We start from the raw sequence: 19,002 nt of genomic DNA, 5'->3' as shown, positions 1-19,002 counted from the left end.
CGTGAGGCAGTCACGGGTGCAGCCGCCGGCGGCTGCCATGTTTGGAAGGGAAGCGCCCAGGCCTGAAGCACCACCCTCTGGGGGGCGGTCCCCGCGCCCTGCGGGCGCGCTTCCGCTTCCGGGGCGGGCCGCGGCACTTCCGGCGGGTGACCCTGGCGAGTCCTTCTGGGCGGTGGGAGCGGAGCGATGGGGCTGCGCGACACCGTCGTTCACGCCGGGGAGCCCGAGGTGAGCGGGGCCGGGCCGGGCCGGGCCGGGCCGGGCCGGCGGGGCCGCGCCGAGGCGCCGCGGGCAGTCGGACGGTCGGTAACGGCCGTGCTTTCTTTTTTTTTTCCCCCCCAGGAGGAGGAGGAGGAGGAGGAGGAAGAGCTGGTGGTAAGACGCGGGGGGGCCTGGGCCTCCCCTGCCCGGGGAGCTGGCAGGCCTCGGCGGCGGCGGCGGCGGCGGGGGGGGAGAGAACCGTAGCCTCTGCGGCGACTCGTTGCTCCCAGGGGAAGAGGCCCGGTGCCTTTCAGCACTGACAGACGGACTCGTAGGGGCTCGGGCCCCCGCCGCCGCTTCGTGCTGCCATCCAGCGCTTAGCGGGGAGGCAGCTTGAATCCGGGCTTCGGCGTGGATACGTGGCTCCCTGTTAAAGCGAGGGCCTCGGGGGAAAACGGCGTTTCGGGGTCTCCCTGTTCTCACGGCAGCCCCGTGTCTGCAGGATCCTCTGACCACGGTCCGTGAGCACTGCGAGCAGACGGAGAAATGCGTGAAGGCGCGGGAGCGGCTGGAGCTGTGCGACGCGCGGGTGTCCTCCAGGTCCCAGACAGAAGAGCAATGCACAGAGGAGCTTTTTGACTTCCTGCATGCCAGGGACCACTGCGTAAGTGCAGCACCCGTGGGTGCAACGTCCCTGCTGGTGCTGGGAGCAGAGCTGCCTTTAGCCACGCTTCTGAGAGCGCAGGCGATTCAAGCGTGAGACGTGGTAGCTGTTCAGTCACAGTAAGCTCTGAAGAACTGTGAGCCTCGGTGCTTTTTCTTGTTAAATGTTTGGTTCCTCCTTGTTACAACAGTTCCAGCTGGGATTCGGTAGATTATTAAACAATTAAATGAGTCAAACACGTTGTTTCTGCCCTGCAAATGACACTTTGCTATTTCAGGGTTGTATTTGCCATTTTAAAGTTAAACCTTTTTAACCTGAGGTGAAACTCTGTAAGAAATCTCAGCTTGCTACTTTTGTTGAATGACTTGTTGCAAAACAATGAGAAGAGCAGAGGGCTGTGGGGCCGTGTGTGTTAGTGGCCCAGAAAACCAAGAGGTGGGTGGTAACACCCTGCTGATTTCCAGCCCTAAACTGTGAGTTACCGAATGCTTTGTCTCTTTCCAGGTTGCTCACAAACTCTTTAAGAACCTGAAGTGAAGGCAGGTGTGACTGTCCATCTGCTTCCACAGCCCGTGTCGGCAGTTCCTGGATTCACGGTACTGCTTCCCGCCCGTTCATTCCCATGCCAAGTACGAACGAAACGGCTTCCCGGCAGCGACCGAGCGTCAGCGTGTCACTGCGTCTGTTCTCGCGGAAGATGCGCAGCTACGCAAAAACCATGTTGATGTTCTGTAATTTTCCATAGTAAACTTTCAGAGTTCCCATGGAAATAGCCCCCGTTTATTTCCTAGTTCTTGTGCTTCTGACTTGTACTGGGTTAAAATGAAATTAGTGGGGGTCAGAGCCTGGTTTGGGGGGGGGAGACACTTCCTCACTTGTGGGAATGTCCTTTTTGGGCAGCCATGACGCGCAGCGGCCGGAGCGCGATCCCACAGGTAAGAAATTTATCTGTTGGAACCACAGAGGTGTTTCCAAGCACCGCAAGATCAATATTGTTCACACAGTAAGTTCTGACTAAGTTAAACTAAAAGGAGTGACCCTTTTTCTAGGAAAGGAAACCTCTAGGAGAGGTTTTCCCCTTTTTCTTTGGGGGAAAACTGTCAGTTGTCTGTCAGCTACTGTCACCTACTGCTGCCAGCGGCTGGAAGAGCCTCCCAGCCGCGGTTGGCTTCACCTTCTTGCCCAGAGAGACTGACCATATGGCTGCAGACAGGCACAGTGGTGGTTCCACTTGCCCAAACCCCGAGCAGAGCATGAACGGTCACCGGGGGGAGCTAAAGCCTTTCTGTGTGGGTCACCAGCCCCTTCTGCTGACCTGGAGGCTGTCCTGCGGAAGGGTCAAGTTCACGCTCTGCCTGTTTTTCTTCCGAGTAGGATGTTTAGTAGCAGGAAAACCGATGTTTCACAGGGCAGCAAATCCTTTCTCAGCTATTCTTCAAGGTGAAAAAAACCCCCACCTTTTAAATTTGGCCGTTCTTTATCAGCGTAGGGGTCTGTAATCCTTTTGCTGGTGGATTTCAAGTTTAATCCCTAGTGGACTGAAATGGAGCTTAATTAGGGTAAGTGTAGCACGTTAATATTGGGAGTTTTGGGGGGTTTGTAGCACAGGGTCTGGAAAGAAGGTGCAGGGCTGGGGGCGCGGTCCAGCCGCCTGTTTCTCCTGCCGCAAAGCCCCTTTTGGCGCTGGATCCTTTTCGGCAGCCGATGCCCAGACCCGGCTCCTCCCCGCCTTGCAGCGGCTCCTCAGCCCCCGCACCCGGGAACCCGCGCGGGGGTGATTCGCTCGGAGGGGGGCGGTGCGGGGCCCGGAGGGGGCCCGGCCGGCGGCGGAGCGGTCCCGGTTCCGGTTCCGGTCCCGCCCGGAAGGCGCCGCGGCGGAGCGGGGGCGATGGCGGCGCTGGGCGGCCGCGGGCGGACGGCGGCGGCGGCGGCGCTGCTGCGGCGGGGGCCGCCGCCGCCGGGGCTGGGACCGGGGCCGCGCCGGTACCGGTACAAGGAGAAGTGGGTGAGCGGGGCCGGAGCGGGTTCCCGCGCTGCCGCCGCCCGTCCCCGCCGCGGGGGCTGCCCTGCCCTCCCCTCCCGCACCCCCTTTCCCCCCTTGTACTGCGTTGTACCCCCGCTTTTCTCCCCGCTAGCCCTTCTGCGCCCCGTTGCACCCCCTTTCTCCCCCCACAGCCCATCTTACCTTCTTTCGATCGTTTCCCTGCTGCCCCCTGTCTTGTCTCCTCTTGCCTCCGCTGCACCCCTTCCTATCTCCCGTCTCCCCCATCCCGCCTTCCTTATGCCTCTTCTGTCCCTGTTCCACGCCTCGTTGCACCCTTTGCACCCCCTCTACCTCCCCATTTTACCCCGGTTACATTGCTATTGCACCCCTCTCATCTCCTCATTTCACCCCCTTGCACCTCTCGCTGCGCCCTATAGCACCCCCTCACCCATTGCACCCCCATTACACCACTCTGTACACAGCCGTTCCCCAACTTGCGTGCCCACCCCATGTCCCCAGCCCCATTCAGCCATTCCCGGTCCTGAACCCTCCCCAGGGGACCACCAGCCCATGGGTGTCGGAGGCGCAGTCACGTTCTGGGGCTGCAGAAAGGCCCCAGGGACTTTTGGCAGCACAGAACCCGGCACTGGATTCTCCTGGAAAAACGTTGAGGCTGGGGGGGGCACTGGGATGTCGAGATACTTTGTCTTTTGACATCTCCAATATTTTTTCCCCCAAGGCTGCCACGGCCCCCCGCATCCCACCCACGCGGCTGGCCCTGCACCACTTCGATGTGAACTACAGCCTGCAGCTGAAGGACCTGTGGCCCTCTGTCCGCGCCGGCCTGCTCTGCGAGCAGAAGTACGGTGCCCTCCTCAACAACTTCTCTCCTGTCGACCATGTTGCCTGGGAGCTGGAGCTGCAGAATGCCACTGATTTTGTTTCTGAAGCCCCCAAAAAGGCACAGCGATCGCAGCGGGGTGCAGCTGCGGAGGAAGTGGGTAGAGGGGAAAGCAGGTTCCAGGAGGGGTCTGGCGAGGGCAGGACAGTGATGCAGGCAGAGACGATGACGCAGAGAGAGATGTCACCACCGCTTCGTGCCTCCATCAGCTCCAACATCAAGTGTTACACCTTCCCCAGGGGTGACATCACGCGCTTTCGCCCTGCACGGTGAGACATCCCCTAGGACAGACCCCCGGCTGTCATTGCCAGCCTCGGGGGCTGCACGTGTGTGAGCAGCCGCCGCTTCTGTACGTCCCCATCCTCACTTCCAGCTGCTGTTTTCTTTTCCCCTTGCACCTTTGCTTTTTTTACGCAAACTGGTGATTTCCAGGCCGGACACGCTGGGGCTCCTCGACTATTATCTCATGGACGCAGCATCTCTCCTGCCCGTCCTGGCGCTCAATGTGCAGCCGGATGACTTTGTCCTCGACCTCTGTGCGGCTCCGGGTGGCAAGACTCTGGCTCTGCTGCAGACTGGGGTTTGTGGTAAGTGGAGGTGGGTGTCCCATGTCCCTGTGCTTAAAACAGGGCTGCACGAGTGTGCTGTCCCCATTAATGTCTGACCGTTAATCATTTCTGGTTATAAGAGTTGGGAATCGGTTGTCTTTTTGCAAGAGTGACATTCCCAGTGTGCCTGTTCTGTTCTCTCAGGGCATCTGGCAGCCAACGACGTCTCCATTTCCCGGACAAAGAGGCTGTACCAGATTCTCCATAGCTACGTTCCCAAAGAAATCAGGGAAACTGTGAGTGTCACGTCCTGCGACGGAAGGGACTGGGAGCAGCTGGAAGGTGGCACTTTCCATAAGGTAGGTGATTGGGAGCCGGTGAAGATAAACCCATCTAGTTCACTTTCCTCCTGTTTCAGAGGAAGACAGCAGCTTATCCTACAGTATAATTGTATAGTTTTCCATAATCTTAAATGCAGAGAAAGAGAGAAGACTAAGCCACATATGGAGTAATATTTCCTCCTGCTATACCCTTCCTGCAGGATCCGGTGCATATGGGCATTTGGAGTTGCACCTTTATTTACCTGTGTAATACCCCTTAAAATCCTGTTCTAATCCATCACCTGGAAGGGGTTAAATGTGAAGATCAGATAATTCTTGTTTCTCAGCCGTGTCCAGCCACGGCAGCTGGGTTTGTTACACCAGGAGGCGTCACTGCAGGAGCTCTGGCCGTGCATGGTTGCAGCCGTAGGCGCTGCAATAACGCCTACCAGGAAGACACACGGAGTAGAAACGTTAAATGAGGACACGTGTGAGAGCGTGATGTTATCCACCATTTCTGTGTCTATTTACACATTCCCAAAATGCAAAAGCAGCCAGACAAGTTACAGTTCAGTGTGGGTGCAGACCTGCGCTCGGGCAGGACCAGTTAGACAAGGTACTGAGGAGTAGAGGGGTTGGGCAAGGGCCAGGTTGCACTAGGAGACTCGCTGAGCTTGACCTGGGCCCAGGACTGATGCAGGACCTCTGCTGCTGCAGGTGCTGGTGGATGTGCCTTGCACGACAGATAGGCACTCTGTCATGGAGGACGACAACAACATCTTCCACAGAAGACGAACCAAGGAGCGTCAGATGTTGCCCATGCTGCAGCTGCAGCTGCTGATGTGAGTGAGCTCGATGCTGTGTTTTGACACTATTTGCATTACGGTAGCAGCTCTCCATGGCCAGCGCTGAAACCTCTTCTTACTTTATGTGTCCCTGACTGGGAAATGTGGAAACCATGTGTAGTTTTCTGGAATGGCAATAGCTGAACACATCAAATCACAGTAAGTGTAAGAAGCTGCAAATGTTCTCAGTCAGATCAAATGTCCTTCCTGTCCCCAGCAGTAGCTAAAGGAGGTAGGGAGGAGGTTCTAAGGAACAGGATGGGTATAGTGTTGTCCTGTGTGATGATCTCCCGGGTCCTGGCGGTCAGCCCTGGAGGATTCCCGAGTGTCCACATCTCCTGGCACATGGGAGGACATGGGGGCGCTTTGTCACCCCATTTCGCTGGGAAGGCTGGATGGGCTGACTGTGAGCTGGGGCAATAAGGAAACAGATTAGAGTCCCATGGCAGCGCTTGAACTGCGAGAGCCTCTTCCCCTGTATATGCTCTTATCCCATTCCCTTGGGGGTGAGTGCAGGATTATTCCTTCCAGCTGCTCTCCAGTAGCATCTCTCCATATTAAGTACTTTACCAGTCTAAGCATCTATTTGACCCATACTGCCCTGGTCTAAAACAGTCCTCAAGTTGCAGTGACACAGTGAGACTGCTGCACCTCTGGAGTTCAAGGAGATTTGTCTCTCACCTCCTACGAGTTACATGGTAGCTTCCCGATTTTGGTGGGTGGGAATGCTGGTGTCCCACACAGTCCTCTTCTTCCCGTGACGGTGTGTGTGTTCATCTTGCCTGCAGGGCTGGGATCCTCGCTACCAAGCCGGGAGGAGAGGTGGTGTATTCTACGTGCTCCCTCTCCCCGCTGCAGAATGAGTATGTGATCGAGAGAGCGGTAGAAATTGCAGAAACCCAGTTTAACATCAGTATCCACGTTGAGGACTTGAGCTACTTTCGGATGCTCTTCCAGGACACGTTTTCCTTCTTCTCGGGTTGCCGGCTGGGGGAGCTTGTTCTGCCTCACCTCACAGCCAACTTTGGACCTATGTATTTCTGCAAATTACGTCGGATGTAGAAGGGGCAACAGACTATGTCTGCCGGCTATCAGGAAATAGCCCAAAATTTCCAGGGAAAGCAAAACTGCTTTATATTTATTTTTCTTTTTAAAATGTCCCAAAGGAAGTCTGCTTTTTTAATGCAGACGTAGAGAATAAATGAGAAAGACCTGCTGTGGAGTCTCCTGAATATTTATCTGTTTGAGACTGAGGTGTTTAATCTAGGAAAGAGAGAGGTCTTATCAGAGGGAGTGATTTATCCATCCGTCTCGGAACGGGGTAAATAGCCCTATGTGGATGCTGCTCTCTCCCTCCTGTCTGACTGTTTTGATCCTACATGAGCAGGTTTGGGTTAACAAAAACCACCTGGGGATCTCAGCCTTTCTGTCCCAGATCTCACCATCTGCATAATCGAGTTGCATCTGTCTCTGCTTATCTCCTACCTTCAGAAAGAGCAGCCTGAGGTCCCGAAATAAGAGGTACTTAAGGATGCCCCTGCTGTGAGGTTAGAAATGTGCTTGGGATGCTCGAGATCTGGTGGTGGAAAGAGCTTCGTGCTGTGGAAAGGCCAGTGACTGTTGCCATCCCTCACGGACAGGAAAGCTGTGGTTGAGAGGGAAGGTGTGAATGCTCCCATGCTAGATGCCATTTAATGTCCAGTGGGAAGGTGTTTGTATGATTTTGAGTAATAACTGTGCATTCATATAATCATAGTCATCAGCGAAGGATTACTGGAGTTTATGATAAGAATTGCTTAATAGCGACATTTTTATTTTTGTGAGCAAAATACAGCGATGGGGAGGGTAGACATGGCTGTATTCCTTACAGGGCAGCCCATAGTTGTTACTCCAGTGCCAGCAAGAAAATACTATTGAGCTTTTGTAATCCTTTTCTCTCAGCATCGCCCTGCTTCTGCAAGAGGCAGCATAGATGAAAATGAGGGTGAACCCCCATCCATGTCCATCCTTCCAGGAAGGTGCAGTTCATAGGTTTATCATCATTTGAACCCAGCTTAAGCCAGTCCTGCCCTCTGCATGGCATCTTGGTTCCTTACAGGATCCGTGCTTATTGGCAAGGAGGGGGGTTGGGAAATGGCTTTTCCTTTCTCCTTCCCTCCTCACTGTAATCTCTGCACTGCCGATTGCAAAAGAGAAGTCATGCAGCGCTGTCCCTTTCGCCTCGCCTCTGGCCCTGTGGGTGTGGGACCGTGGAGGCTATGCCGCTCTCTTCTCACGACTGAGGGTCTCCACCTCCTTCATCAACCGGAGGCACAGCTCCTCCCGCCATGGCAAGGCTACGCACTGCACAGCCACGGGCAGCCCCACGGCTCCTGCCACAGCCTGCAGCGGGGGCACAAGTGGTGAGGGGTTACATGGGGGGCTCAGACCTCCAGCAGCTTTTGGAAACTTGGTTTAGGCACATGGCTCGTCCCAGAGAGCGGGGAGGTTGGAGGCTGAGCCCTGCCACACAAGCAGCGTTAGCATGTTGGGGCACATTCTCGTGATAGAAATGGTTGCCAAATCTTGGGCAGCGTGTTTAAGGCACCCCCACCCCCCAGCCAGCTCTGCTTTGAGCTGTCTTGCAGCCAGATCCCTTTTACTTCAGCATCCCCATTCCTGATCCATGCTCCGCTGACAGCCTGGGCCTGGTGAAGGCGTCACGGAGCAGGAGGAAAGTGCAGTGCAGTGCTGTGGGCTGTGGCTGTCACAAGGACCTACTCAAAGAAGCCTTGCCGCATGGCTCCTTTCTGGTTTCAGCCTATAATCCAGCCTGGGGGTGCTCTTCCAGTTCCCCCAAAGCTTAGTGACATGTTTTTTGGGGCTTGGGAGAAAGGGGATTTGCAAGGGGTATATAAAGAAGAGGTGATTTTTTTTTGCACTGTGCCTGTATTGATGGAGACATTTAGGAGCCCCTGATTTCAGTGAAACTATGACTTGAACATCCATCAGCAGTCTCTGCTCCACCACTTCCCATGTTGCATACCTGTTTCAGCGTCCGGTCCCAGGGGTCATCACACCATCCTTGGTAAAGCTTTAGGTCTTTCTCATCCGCTTCTGTCACCGTGCTGACAGGTACAACCCCAGCGGGGAAGTTCAAGACATTGTACAGCATCGTGGAGGAGATGGCAGCTAAGAGAAGCAGAAGAGAGAATGCAGGTAGTCACGGCCTCCTGTCTTCCTTCAAACTTACACATTACATGTTCACTGAAGCCCCTGAGAACCAGCCGCTGCTGGGAGGAGAGGTTGCACAGGGCTGGTCATCTGCAGGTCCAAGTTCTACTGCAAGAAACAACTGCCATCAGATCACTTCATCCATGTGTCTGTCTCCATCTGCTCAGATAGCTCTATGGTAATTATTTTTCCTTCCTAATGCCCATAAAATGCTTAGGTGGGCGGTGAAGCTCCATGGTAATGGACGTTTCTGTCCGGTGTCAACCACTGCGGCCCTCTGCCCTCCTGGGAAGGTCCCAGACTCACTTACTGAGGAGTTTCCCGGGGTATCCCGTGGTGAAGGCAGGCCCCAGGACAGGGCACAGCACAACGTCCAGCCGGAGTTCCCTCCACCGGGCAATGAACTCGGTGCGGTATGCCTTGGGGAGGAGAGGGGAGATGACATGGAGGCCGCATCCATGCCTGGAGCATCTTGGCTTCTCCAAGTTATGCACCAGGCTCTGGCATGGCCAAGGAGGCAGCAGCAGGCAGTGGTGCTCGAGGGAAGAGGCAGGGGAGCGCGTAAGTGTCTGTCTCCACAGCACCTGGCCAGACTGTGGCCAGGAATTGGAAAGGTCCCTCTTTAGCCATTCCCCACTCCCAGGACAGCCTTCATTGTGCTGGGACCATCAAATGTGGGCATTTGAGCATCAACCAATAAAGTCATGGCTGGGTTGACCCAAAAGCCCATCTACCCCATTCCTGTCTCTCTTTTGTGCCTTTCCCTCCATCTTGTCTCCTCCCCAGCACTCCCCTGCACAACCCCTTTCCTAACTGATGACCCTCCCGACCTGGCACTTGCCATAAAGCCTCAGCTTGTAGCATGATGCCAGAGAGAAAAGTCCTCAAAACATACCTCTATTTGATGGTGATGATTCCACATCTCCTTCACTGATCTGCAAGTGGAAATTGTAGCAACATTTTTAAGGTTTAAGAGGAGGAGGAATTGCTTAAACAATCCTCCAGGTTGATAAGCCCTGGTGATTTTAGTGATTACTTTAGACAAATTCTGAAAGATGTGTTGTTTTAAGTTTCCTTTGGCATTTGGCCAAGCAATTAAGCAACAAATGTCTGGAAGTGGTAGAGAGAAGGTTTCTCTTGTGAGCCTGGGTCTAGTACTGATCTCTGCCACAGGCTTCCTGTATGACCTTATCCATCCAAGTCCCTCAATCCTTTCAGGATAACACTAGGGGCAGTGCAAGACTGGGGAGATGTGTTCCTAAAGGCTGAAGCCATGTCCAGGGTGGAGGGACAGCCCCTGCAGAGAGCAGGTCAGAGCCTGTTGTGAATCCAGTCCCCCCACCATGGACACTTAGAGGAGCAGGTACCGTTCATTTTCATGGACATCCCTGGGGACGATGCCATCTTACCTCATTCCACCCAAGGCGCTCAGATAGTCAGCCAGGCGGGGAAACTGGAAAGGCAAGAGGTTCCTGTTAGGGACAAGACATGGGGGTGCAGTAACTTGTGCCATCCCGGGAAACCCCCGGTCCCGTCCTGCCTCCGTCCCTGGGGATGCTGCACTGAGGGTGAATGATGATGATTAAAAATGCTCCTCATGGTTCTGATTTAACTTTGCTTCCACCTTCTGGTTGTTGGTTCCCAATTTGTTTCTTACAGCCCAATATTTCCTGCTCACAGAGGAATGCACTGACTTGAACCAAGTTGCCTTTCATTATTTTTGTTAAATCAAACATTTTTTAGCTTGGTATCTCACAGAAACAAGACCTCTACAAGCACTTTGATTGCCTCCCACTCACTGCTACCTTTTTGATCCTGTCAGCTGAGAACAGCCCAACTGGACAGAGAGGCAGGAAAATGGAGGATGGAGGAGAGAAGCCCTACAAATGATGCTCACCTGGTGAAAGGGCTATAGTGAGGACCAGCCCTTATTAATCACCAGGAGTCCCCATGAAGATGTGATCTTTGGGAGGCCTCCAACACAGGGATAGAGCTTCGAACTTGAGTCCCCTGGTGCAGTAATCCCAACACAGGAACCTGTAGGAAACTGGGCACCACTAGGTCTAGCATTTGAAGAACCACTTGCTGTGGGCTCTGCATTAGTCTTTTACAGCTCTTGGCTAGTCCTTCTCTCATTTCCCTTTGCACTGGATAAATCCCAGCAAGGGTCTAGAAAAGACCTTCCAAAGTGATAGCATGTGCCTGGGCCTGAAATCCCAGTGTTTCTATTTAAAAAGAATAGAATGCCTCTCAGTACCATCACGCTTTCAAGCATCTCAAGCCCTTGCTGACACCACTCTGCTTTGAGCCTGAGGCCAGGGACTTACCAGAGGTTTAAGAATCAGAGCCAGCAGCTTCTTCCCCAGACTCGGGATCTTGCAGCAATTCACCTGTGACTTCAAGCTTGGATCTACAATATCTCCTGTGCTGAGAGATGACAAGAGGAGGGGATCATGCCAGAGAAGCTGTTTGCCCTTTCTCAGAAACCTGAGTATCTCCTGTTTGGGGTGGGAGAAGTGGTCTCGTTTTGCCTGTGTGTTGTGCTCATGGGCGTGGGGATGGAGGTGTTTTACAGCACTGCTGCCAGAAGGCTCCTACTTACAACACGTCCAACCAAGCACGGCCTCCATCAGCAAAAAAGGTCTTCAAAAACAGTTCAGTCATGACATAGTGGATCCGAGGTGGAGAAAAGGGCACCAGCTGCACCAAAACACAAGATTATGTGGCAGCCTAGGGATGTGAATAATTTCCAAGGTCTGACTGTGGATATACTTCAAAGGCAGAGCAGCATCTCCCTGGGCTCCACACACCAACGGAGGCCCCGGTTCAATGCTTTACAAGCCCAGGCACCTCCCCGTGGGTTTATTCCTCCCTAACGGCCCTTTGGCTCAGCTCTGAGATCTCTCCAGAGCTTTTTTCTCCTCCATCCTGCTCCAGGCAGTGACTGGCAGAGCCAGAAACTGCACCAGTTTCCCACCCGTCCCAGCAGAATTGACACCTGCTCAGACATGGACTCACTTTGCTATGAAGAGCACCACTAGCATGTTTCCACAGGGAGAGAAAGGTGTTTCCCATCCCATGTCTCACAGTCCTTTTCCCTCAGTGGTCCAGGAAGGACAGAAGTCTCCATGGACATTGGGAAGGAAGAGGAAAAACACCTCTCAGAGCCCTGCTGGGGAACAGCAGACCTAGAAAATGCCGGGGCAACCTTCCAGAGTCAAATGCAGCACTTTATGGATGCTATCGTCTGGTGTGGACCACAGCCACTAGATCGGAGATGGATTCGTTATACCCCTGGCCCCTTGGAGGTACAAGCTCGCTAATTGCTAGTGCTGTTTCCCCATGAGATGCACTGCTACCCCGGGTAGGCGTGTGCCTGCATTGTGTTACATGGCTGTAGTAACTTAATCCTGTACCTCTGGTAGGTCATTTATCCCACTACTGGGCTTGGGGGCTATGTCTGGTCTCTGAAGGGTGATTTCAGCAGCGAGGAGCAAAGCTGGGGACACCTTGGGGAGAAGAGCGTGGGGTGGTTGTGCTCACCTGGTGCCCGGCTGCCTGCAGAGCCCCCCTGGTTTCCCACACCACCCGCCGCATGCAAGGGGGCAGTGGGAAGTAGCCGTCTGTGTCGTAGTACCCGACCCGCAGGGGAGCAGAGCTGGAGTACACCTGGAGCAAAGAGCCACCAGTTAAGCGTTTCCAACCCTGCTGGGGGTAGGACCGCCCCCATGCTGAAGCCCACTGCAGAAGGGGATAAAAGCTCCAGATGTTAGGGAGTAACTAATTTTCTGGTGTGCTGCTTATACGTCTACCCTCGCCTTTTTCTCCAGCCTCCTCTTCATCCCTCCCTTCAAATAGAGCACAGCCACTCAAGACCAGTAGATTCAACCATTGCTACAAAGGATGGAGGTGGAAAAACTGAAATTCTTCTGCTGCAGAGAGAAAGGAAATGTCCTCAGTCAAGAGATTTGCTGCAGGAGTTTCCAATCCTGTCTCATCTTCCCCTAAAAATCTCCAGCTTTTTGTTCCGGGTGTTGCCTTCCTCCCCATGCTTTTCTGGTGTCTCTCAATCTGATAAAACACACGCCAACTGAGAAGGCAGAAAGGACAACTACTTATTAGCCTGTTTTTTTCTAATAATTATGAACTGTGCTCTCAAAAAGAGCTAACAAGTTACTGGAAACCAGTACTGTAAAGATAACTGGACCCTTAAAGAATGCATACATTGAGTGTGCAGCACCCTCAAAAGAACTGGGGCTTGCTGACTTAAGGACTCACCTCCTCATCGAAGGGGATGGGGGGCACGGTGGGGTCCAGCTGGAACATATCCTGGCAGAGCAGCGCCTTCATGCACAGGGCCAGGCTGTCCACGTCCCTCGCCATCGGCCCCAGCGTGCAAGGAACTGGAGTCGGACGAGAGCAAACGTGCACATTAAGCAAATGGGTGTGCCAAACACTGGTCCACCCCTCTGCACGGCCACGTTGGCTGCAAGGGATGGTCAGGCAATGAGGTGGGATGTTTCAGATGGACTCCGGACAGATCTTGGTTGTCTCCTCAGGCCTGGAGGAGGACATAAGACTGTTCACAGAGAAAAGCAATTAAAAATTCATGTACCTGCCAGGATCCCACTGACTGGGCTACTCACTCCGGACAGGCTGTGGGAAAAGAAAGAGAAGTATATTGTCATTTCAGTAATGGTGAGATAGTCCCAAAACGTTTGAATAGCATAGTGGGGTCTTCAGTTCAGGACCCGAACCAGAAAGAAATTATTAAAAGTATTTGATTTGAGTCATGTGAAACAGAAAATTTTAGTCAAAATGAAAAAAAAAAAAACCCTAAACCCCAACAAATCTTAGTTTTGGTTTAACCAAAAATGCTCCATTTTGGCATTATTTAACCATTTTAGCCCCCTTTTCCTTTTAACTCCAGGCCAGACTTACAATGAGACATGGCCATTTCCCCACAAAACTTAACAACGTTGCCTCTTGGGAGAGGTTTTGAGCAAAGCAAGCCAGCCTTAAGAAACTGTCCTCTCTTTTCTCGCCAAGTACTCACTGAGTACCTTGCCCCTTCTGCTGAGTTTGACAATTAGCAGGCTCCTTGCAGGGTGGGAAGGGCAGACCCCAGAACCTACCTGAGCCTTTCGGCCGTGGGTTTGAGCCCGCACAGCCCGCAGAAGCTGGATGGCAGGCGGATGCTGCCACCGATGTCTGAGCCGATGCCCAGGATGGAGCCTCCCCCTGCGATCAGAGCTCCCTCCCCTCCTGAGGAGCCCCCGGGGCTCTTCTGGTGGTTGAAGGGGTTCAAGGTCTGGCCGAAGATGGGATTGCTGCAGTCATAGCTGGGGAGAAGAAAACCAGCAAGCGGGCTGTCAGGAACAGCCTAATGCCTTAAGTTTGTAGGCTCTACCTTGCAGTGAGCTTATGTGGCATAGCCAACCCCATCCTTCCATCCTGTAAATCCGTCGGGACATGGCTTATTCCCATAAGCCTCCGCTCTCCCTCCCAAGCACAAGTGCACTTGATTTCTCTTATATCATGGTAGGCTTTTTTCCTCTTAATCTTATCTGAAAGCTATTTTCAGTTGAACTGAGATTGTTGGCAGGTGATGGAAGGGGGACTCGTCCAGGCAACACCTCAGGAGACAGGAAGGAGCCTGTCCCAGGACCTACAGGCTGGGTTTTAGCTTCAGAAGCACAAGCAGAGGAAAGATTTCTAATGATGTATGTTACTTGAAGAGGGATTGCGGCACGTTGGTCATTGCAAATGGGATGGCCCCCTGTCTCTTCAAAACCTTGACTAGGACGCTGTCTTCCTGCACCAGAGTGCCCAGGCGTTGCACAAGCCCACAGGTCGACAGATGCCCCTGCAGAGAGAAGTGACAACAGACACAATCAGCGCAGTTCCCCTGCAATTTTGGAAGGACGATCTGGTGTCCCCTTTGCGGGGGGGTGGGCGGGTGTGTACTAACCAACTCCCTTGCAAGCCCTTGCATGAAGGGCCAAGGACTCCCTCTCCTTTCATCCTTGGCAGAGGGCTGCCAAGCACTTACAGGGTTAAGGCTTCTCCTGAAGCTGTTCTTGCTCTTTTCCATGCTATTTCTCTCCTCTGACCCAGATGCAACTCCATAGGTGCACTAGCTCAGGATCAAACCCAGTGTCCTGCTGTCCAAGTGAAGCCACCAGTGGATGTTCAGGGAGGGAATATACATCCCAGGCAAACACAGTGTGATCCTTTTCCAATTAGTCTTGATGTTTGGGGCTTGCTTTGGGCTTAGAGCCCTCTTAACTGTGTTGGTAAGTCAACATGGAGGAGACTGCCTAACAAATTCAGCTCAGGAGTGTGTGGTCAGTCCTCATCAGGGCTTGTCTGTGAGGGGGTCCCTGGTGTGTCTCATGCACAGGCTCTTTGCTAAGGGGCTCAGTGGCCAGGCTACAGCACAACAGGGATTCGAGGTTAACGGTTCCTGCTACTAATGACTTTCTAGAAGCTGAGCCATGTTCTTATCCCTGATACTGCAAACCTCTGAGTAGAAGTCTGAGTTATGGCCCAAACGACCATGTAGCCTAGCCTGTGCTGTCTCATGTATCAGAGAAGAAATCATTTGGGTGTATAACTATTCACCCCTTGTTTTTTTGCTGATGAAGGCTTCTAACTGCCAGGGTTGCAGCTGCAATGAGATGTGGGGCCACAGGCTCAGACTCAGACAGGCTTCCTGTGGTGTAAGCAGGGAGGGATCGGGCCCCTTCCCCATTCTGTGTCCCACCACTTCACCACCCAGCCCAGCTCACGATGGGACGCTTCACGGGCACAAAGGGAAGCACCTTGTGGCCAATGTGATCCTTGATGCTGACAGGGATGCCATAAAGCAACCCTTTCTCCCTTTGCTGTTGTATTTCCTGGAGCTGCTCCTCACACTCTGGGATAAAATGTCGCAAGCAGTTTGTCTGCTGGGTCACTTCCAGGGCCTTTGCCGGACATGTGGAGGAATAGGTGTTAGTTAAGAACAGCATTGTTACACAGCTGCATTCAGTAGCTACCTGGATCTTCAAAACAAGGGCTAGTGGCTTGGCATGAATGGTAACCCCCTCCCCAGAGCATCCCAGCTCAAGCCATCTCAAAGGACTGTCCAGCGATGGGTCTGACCCAGGAGACAGAGAGACCCCTCCCTTTTCATATCTTTCTCCTGATATCTGCTATATTAAAGACTCGTCATAAGACTCCAACAAGTCTTCTCAGCCACCAGCCCACACACCATGGCATGGAGAACATAAGTGATTTGCCCATCACACTGTGGACAGGCACTCACCTTCTCTAAGTAGGTGTAGAGGACAGTCTTAGGGGACAGAGACCCTTCCTGCAGTCTCCCAGTGAGTTCCAGCAGGGGCAGGGACAGGATGGTGTCCTTCTGGACACTGGAGACCTGCAAGGGGAAGATGAAGGGGATGCCAGGACAGCAGCTCCAGTTACCCTTTGGCTCAGAGGGGATAAGTCTCAAGTTTTGCCAATGTTATCAACAGAGCTTGCTGGAAAGGCAGACCCTGCATGTGAGGGTTCAGACCTTGAGCTGCTGAGTATTTCATCATGAGTTTGGATGTCATGAACGTGGCGCAAACACAGGAGCTCAGCTGTCTCTGAAGGTGTAGAAGAGCTTCATCCATCCACTGCAGCAGAGGACAATGCAATGCCTCACATCAGAGCCTTCCTCCTGGCACTGGGGGGCTTACCCACTGACCAAGAGGTAATCTCAGCTGAGCAAACACCAGCCTGGGCAGAAGGTACCAAAGTCCTTGAACACAGGTCTCAGGCTGGCCCTTCATCCCTCAGAATGGGTACAGGCAGTGTGGGTCAGCCTGGTCTGAGGACAAACATCTAATAGCTGAAGTCCAGCAAACTGCAAAGAAATCAGTAGGGACTCACAGGTGGGTAAGGTCTATTCAGGTGAACTGGCAGTTCTCAATGCCACCAGCATTTTTTAAGGTTTTATATCACACTTATAGATATATGTATTTAAGAAAAAAGGTTGTAAAGATATGTACCACTTGTAGCTGGTATGCTTTATCTCCAGGTACGTTACCTGTGTAAACATGAGCTGATTTAACCAGTACCTACTCAGAAGCGAATGGAGCAGGAAGGAAAGGTGGTTAGAAATCAGTGTTGCAGTAGGAATTCAGGGCCACTGGTGCCTGCCTCATTCATCCCCATGTTGTGTCCCGGTTGCTCCCAGGGGATGCTGAATGCCCTGTGCTTCATTAGTGTTAAGTTAGGCCAAGCATCTTCTGGGCAGCCTGCTGGGCTGGGAGGTCTCACTTGCTGGGAACCCTAGTGAAAACTCTTTTGAAGACTCTCCAAGAGCCATCCAGAAGCCAGGTTTGAGAGACAAAGACATAGGGGTGTGGACAGATGTGTAAACTTAGAGTTAGGAAGAGGAAAAAGCTTTCTTGCTTCTACCCATAGAGGCAAGAGACATTTCTAGATCCCAAAAGAACTGGGTTTTGGATCAATGAAGGTCCAGTGCTTCACCACCTGTGTTGTCCAAAACCTCTTCCCAGTGAGTAATTCACATCTCCCTGGCTATAGACTCCCACAGCATCTCATCCAGCTTGAGGAGAGCAGTGATCTCCCTTCCTCCCAAGGCAGCCTTTCCTCTTGTTGAGGGCTACTGGCACATCTCCCCTGGGCTCCTCGTTATAAAAGCTACGGAGGCATGAACTGGAAGGAGGAGCTGAAGAACAACATCAGCAGACACACTGGTGGGACTCAGACCCCCCAGAAGGACAGGTTACCTGCTCCCTGAACTGCTGGACAGCCTTTGCCATTTTCTTCACACCCTCATCCCGGGTGCTCCGAGCCTCTTCCATTTTCTTCTGGATCTGCCTTTTGCCCAGCCATTTCCAGACCACCACAGCTGCCGCCGAGCCACAGAGCAGGGCGAGGGCAGCAGAAGGATCCACCTCCTTCTCTGGCAGGAGCTGTCTCAGCTGTTGCTGGACCATAACGTGGCTTTCTGGTCTCTGGGGATGGAGTGAGAAAGAAAAGCAAGGCAGGAGCAGGAGACCTTCCCTGCCTCCCCAGGCCTGTCCCTCCTCCCAGCACCACTGCCTCGGGTCAGCAAATAGTTTGTAAGTCCAAAGCTGACCTCTGCAAAGCTGCCTTCAGTGGAGCGTGCAGTGGAGAATGATTGACCAGGAAATGGAAAAGGTGAAGTTTGGCCAGTGAACCTTGGGGTGTCAGGTTTATAGGGGCTTTCTGGACTGCGGGAAGTTCTCCACTGGGGAGGAAGGGCTGTGGGATCTGCTGAACAAAAGAAGCAAGGAAATAGCTGCTCTCCTATTTCCTGTGTAGCCTGAGAGGACAATGGGAGAAGGGGAAAAAACAGCTTGAAATCACAAGACTTCCCTGCACAGGGACTGGGAATGGTATGACGAGAGGATGCACAGCTGTGGGGTACCCACTCGCTCACCAAATCCCTTAGCCTATGCTGCTCCCATGGTGGCCAGAGGCTGTTTCAGGAGGCCTGTGGGGTAGGGCTCAGCACTGCCATGATGTCTGCATGCACCAGAAGGAGAGGCTGTTCCACCCCATGACAGAGCTCGCTGATACTGCCTTAGGAGTGGAAAATCCCACAGGGTTGCAGGCCAGAAGCAAACTATTTCCAACAGACATTGGGACAGCTAGCGTCTGAGGTCTTTCCAGCACAGATGCCTCTCACTACAAGCACACAAGAACCATGCACTGAGCTGAAGGCAACAACCCAGCCAACATCAGCCCCAAAACAAATGCTATGGTCTGTCGGTGATCTTCTCTGCTGGTTTTGGATGGTGGGTCCTCCTACAGGTCCCACCTTGAAAAAGGTTTTTGGGCAGCTAGATTGCACATTACAAAATTTTGCAGGGTTACACTTGATGGCCAGAGGCCCAGAGCCTGATCCTGCTCCAACAGAATGTGGAACTGGATATGGAAAGGAAGGTGAAGAGCCTTCTCCCATTAGGGCTGGGTAGTCCTCTAATGCTTGATTTTTCATTCATTGTCATGTCCATTCTTAGCAGTTATAAGAGTTCACTGTTGTTTTCTGAAACAGTTTGTGTCAGCAGGGAATGTTCTTCTCTTTGTTCTTAACTGGGGAAATTTATGAAGGACTGAATAAAATTGGCTTTGGCGTCCTCTAAGAAACAGTCTGGAGCTGACAGCAGTTAGCTACGTGGTAACAAATTAAGCTGGCCTTTTACTGTGTTCCCTTTCAGTGGCACCCTTGCTCAGAGGATGCCTCCTCAGCTAAGGCACTGCTGGTTTTACGAGAGCAGCGGCACGGGGACAGGCCTGCAG

The 19,002-nt window shown here is 52.9% G+C and overlaps 3 protein-coding genes across 3 annotated transcripts; 2 read left to right on the top strand and 1 right to left on the bottom strand.

Moving 5' to 3' along the window:
• Window positions 1–111: 111 nt before the first annotated feature.
• Window positions 112–1,635, top strand: UQCRH (ubiquinol-cytochrome c reductase hinge protein). The gene is given in 8 exon segments (XM_076340278.1): window positions 112–228; window positions 343–375; window positions 704–865; window positions 1,370–1,399; window positions 1,402–1,449; window positions 1,451–1,537; window positions 1,540–1,579; window positions 1,582–1,635. Coding segments are annotated over 8 exon segments (471 nt in total). The 5' UTR covers window positions 112–186; the 3' UTR covers window positions 1,611–1,635.
• A 1,118-nt stretch (window positions 1,636–2,753) lies between these two features.
• Window positions 2,754–6,679, top strand: NSUN4 (NOP2/Sun RNA methyltransferase 4). Its single transcript, XM_076340276.1, has 6 exons — window positions 2,754–2,870; window positions 3,589–4,019; window positions 4,183–4,337; window positions 4,503–4,657; window positions 5,336–5,460; window positions 6,252–6,679. Exons 1-6 carry the CDS (start codon window positions 2,754–2,756, stop codon window positions 6,523–6,525), a joined length of 1,257 nt encoding a protein of 418 aa, XP_076196391.1. The 3' UTR covers window positions 6,526–6,679.
• A 563-nt stretch (window positions 6,680–7,242) lies between these two features.
• Window positions 7,243–17,672, bottom strand: LOC143161346 (vitamin D3 hydroxylase-associated protein-like). The gene is made up of 15 exons (XM_076340275.1): window positions 17,463–17,672; window positions 15,986–16,099; window positions 15,501–15,644; window positions 14,409–14,542; window positions 13,812–14,018; window positions 13,292–13,332; window positions 12,955–13,079; window positions 12,220–12,345; window positions 11,279–11,376; window positions 11,004–11,103; window positions 10,086–10,129; window positions 9,572–9,611; window positions 8,987–9,095; window positions 8,489–8,634; window positions 7,243–7,845 (listed from the first exon to the last, which is right to left on the bottom strand). The coding sequence occupies exons 1-15, from the start codon at window positions 17,670–17,672 to the stop codon at window positions 7,720–7,722; spliced, it is 1,764 nt and encodes a 587-aa protein (XP_076196390.1). The 3' UTR covers window positions 7,243–7,719.
• Between the last annotated feature and the right edge of the window lie 1,330 nt (window positions 17,673–19,002).

Source organism: Aptenodytes patagonicus, chromosome 5, assembly GCF_965638725.1.
Source record: "Aptenodytes patagonicus chromosome 5, bAptPat1.pri.cur, whole genome shotgun sequence".
Taxonomy (NCBI): Eukaryota; Metazoa; Chordata; class Aves; order Sphenisciformes; family Spheniscidae; genus Aptenodytes; species Aptenodytes patagonicus.
The sequence above is the reverse complement of the archived record's forward strand: the minus strand, read 5'-3'. Positions and strand labels throughout refer to the sequence as shown.

Bases quoted from the DNA above. Each gene is read 5' to 3' on its own strand.
- NSUN4 (XM_076340276.1), top strand. From the start codon at position 2,754: ATGGCGGCGCTGGGCGGCCGCGGGCGGACGGCGGCGGCGGCGGCGCTG. The intron at 2,871-3,588 runs GTGAGCGGGGCC...TTTTCCCCCAAG, and splicing joins ACCGGTACAAGGAGAAGTGG to GCTGCCACGGCCCCCCGCAT. The intron at 4,338-4,502 runs GTAAGTGGAGGT...CTGTTCTCTCAG, and splicing joins GCTGCAGACTGGGGTTTGTG to GGCATCTGGCAGCCAACGAC.
- LOC143161346 (XM_076340275.1), bottom strand. From the start codon at position 17,672: ATGGTCCAGCAACAGCTGAGACAGCTCCTGCCAGAGAAGGAGGTGGAT. The intron at 13,333-13,811 runs GTAGGTTCTGGG...CTTTTCCCACAG, and splicing joins CCCACGGCCGAAAGGCTCAG to CCTGTCCGGAGTGAGTAGCC. The intron at 11,377-12,219 runs GTGAGCACAACC...GTTTTGGTGCAG, and splicing joins TGCAGGCAGCCGGGCACCAG to CTGGTGCCCTTTTCTCCACC.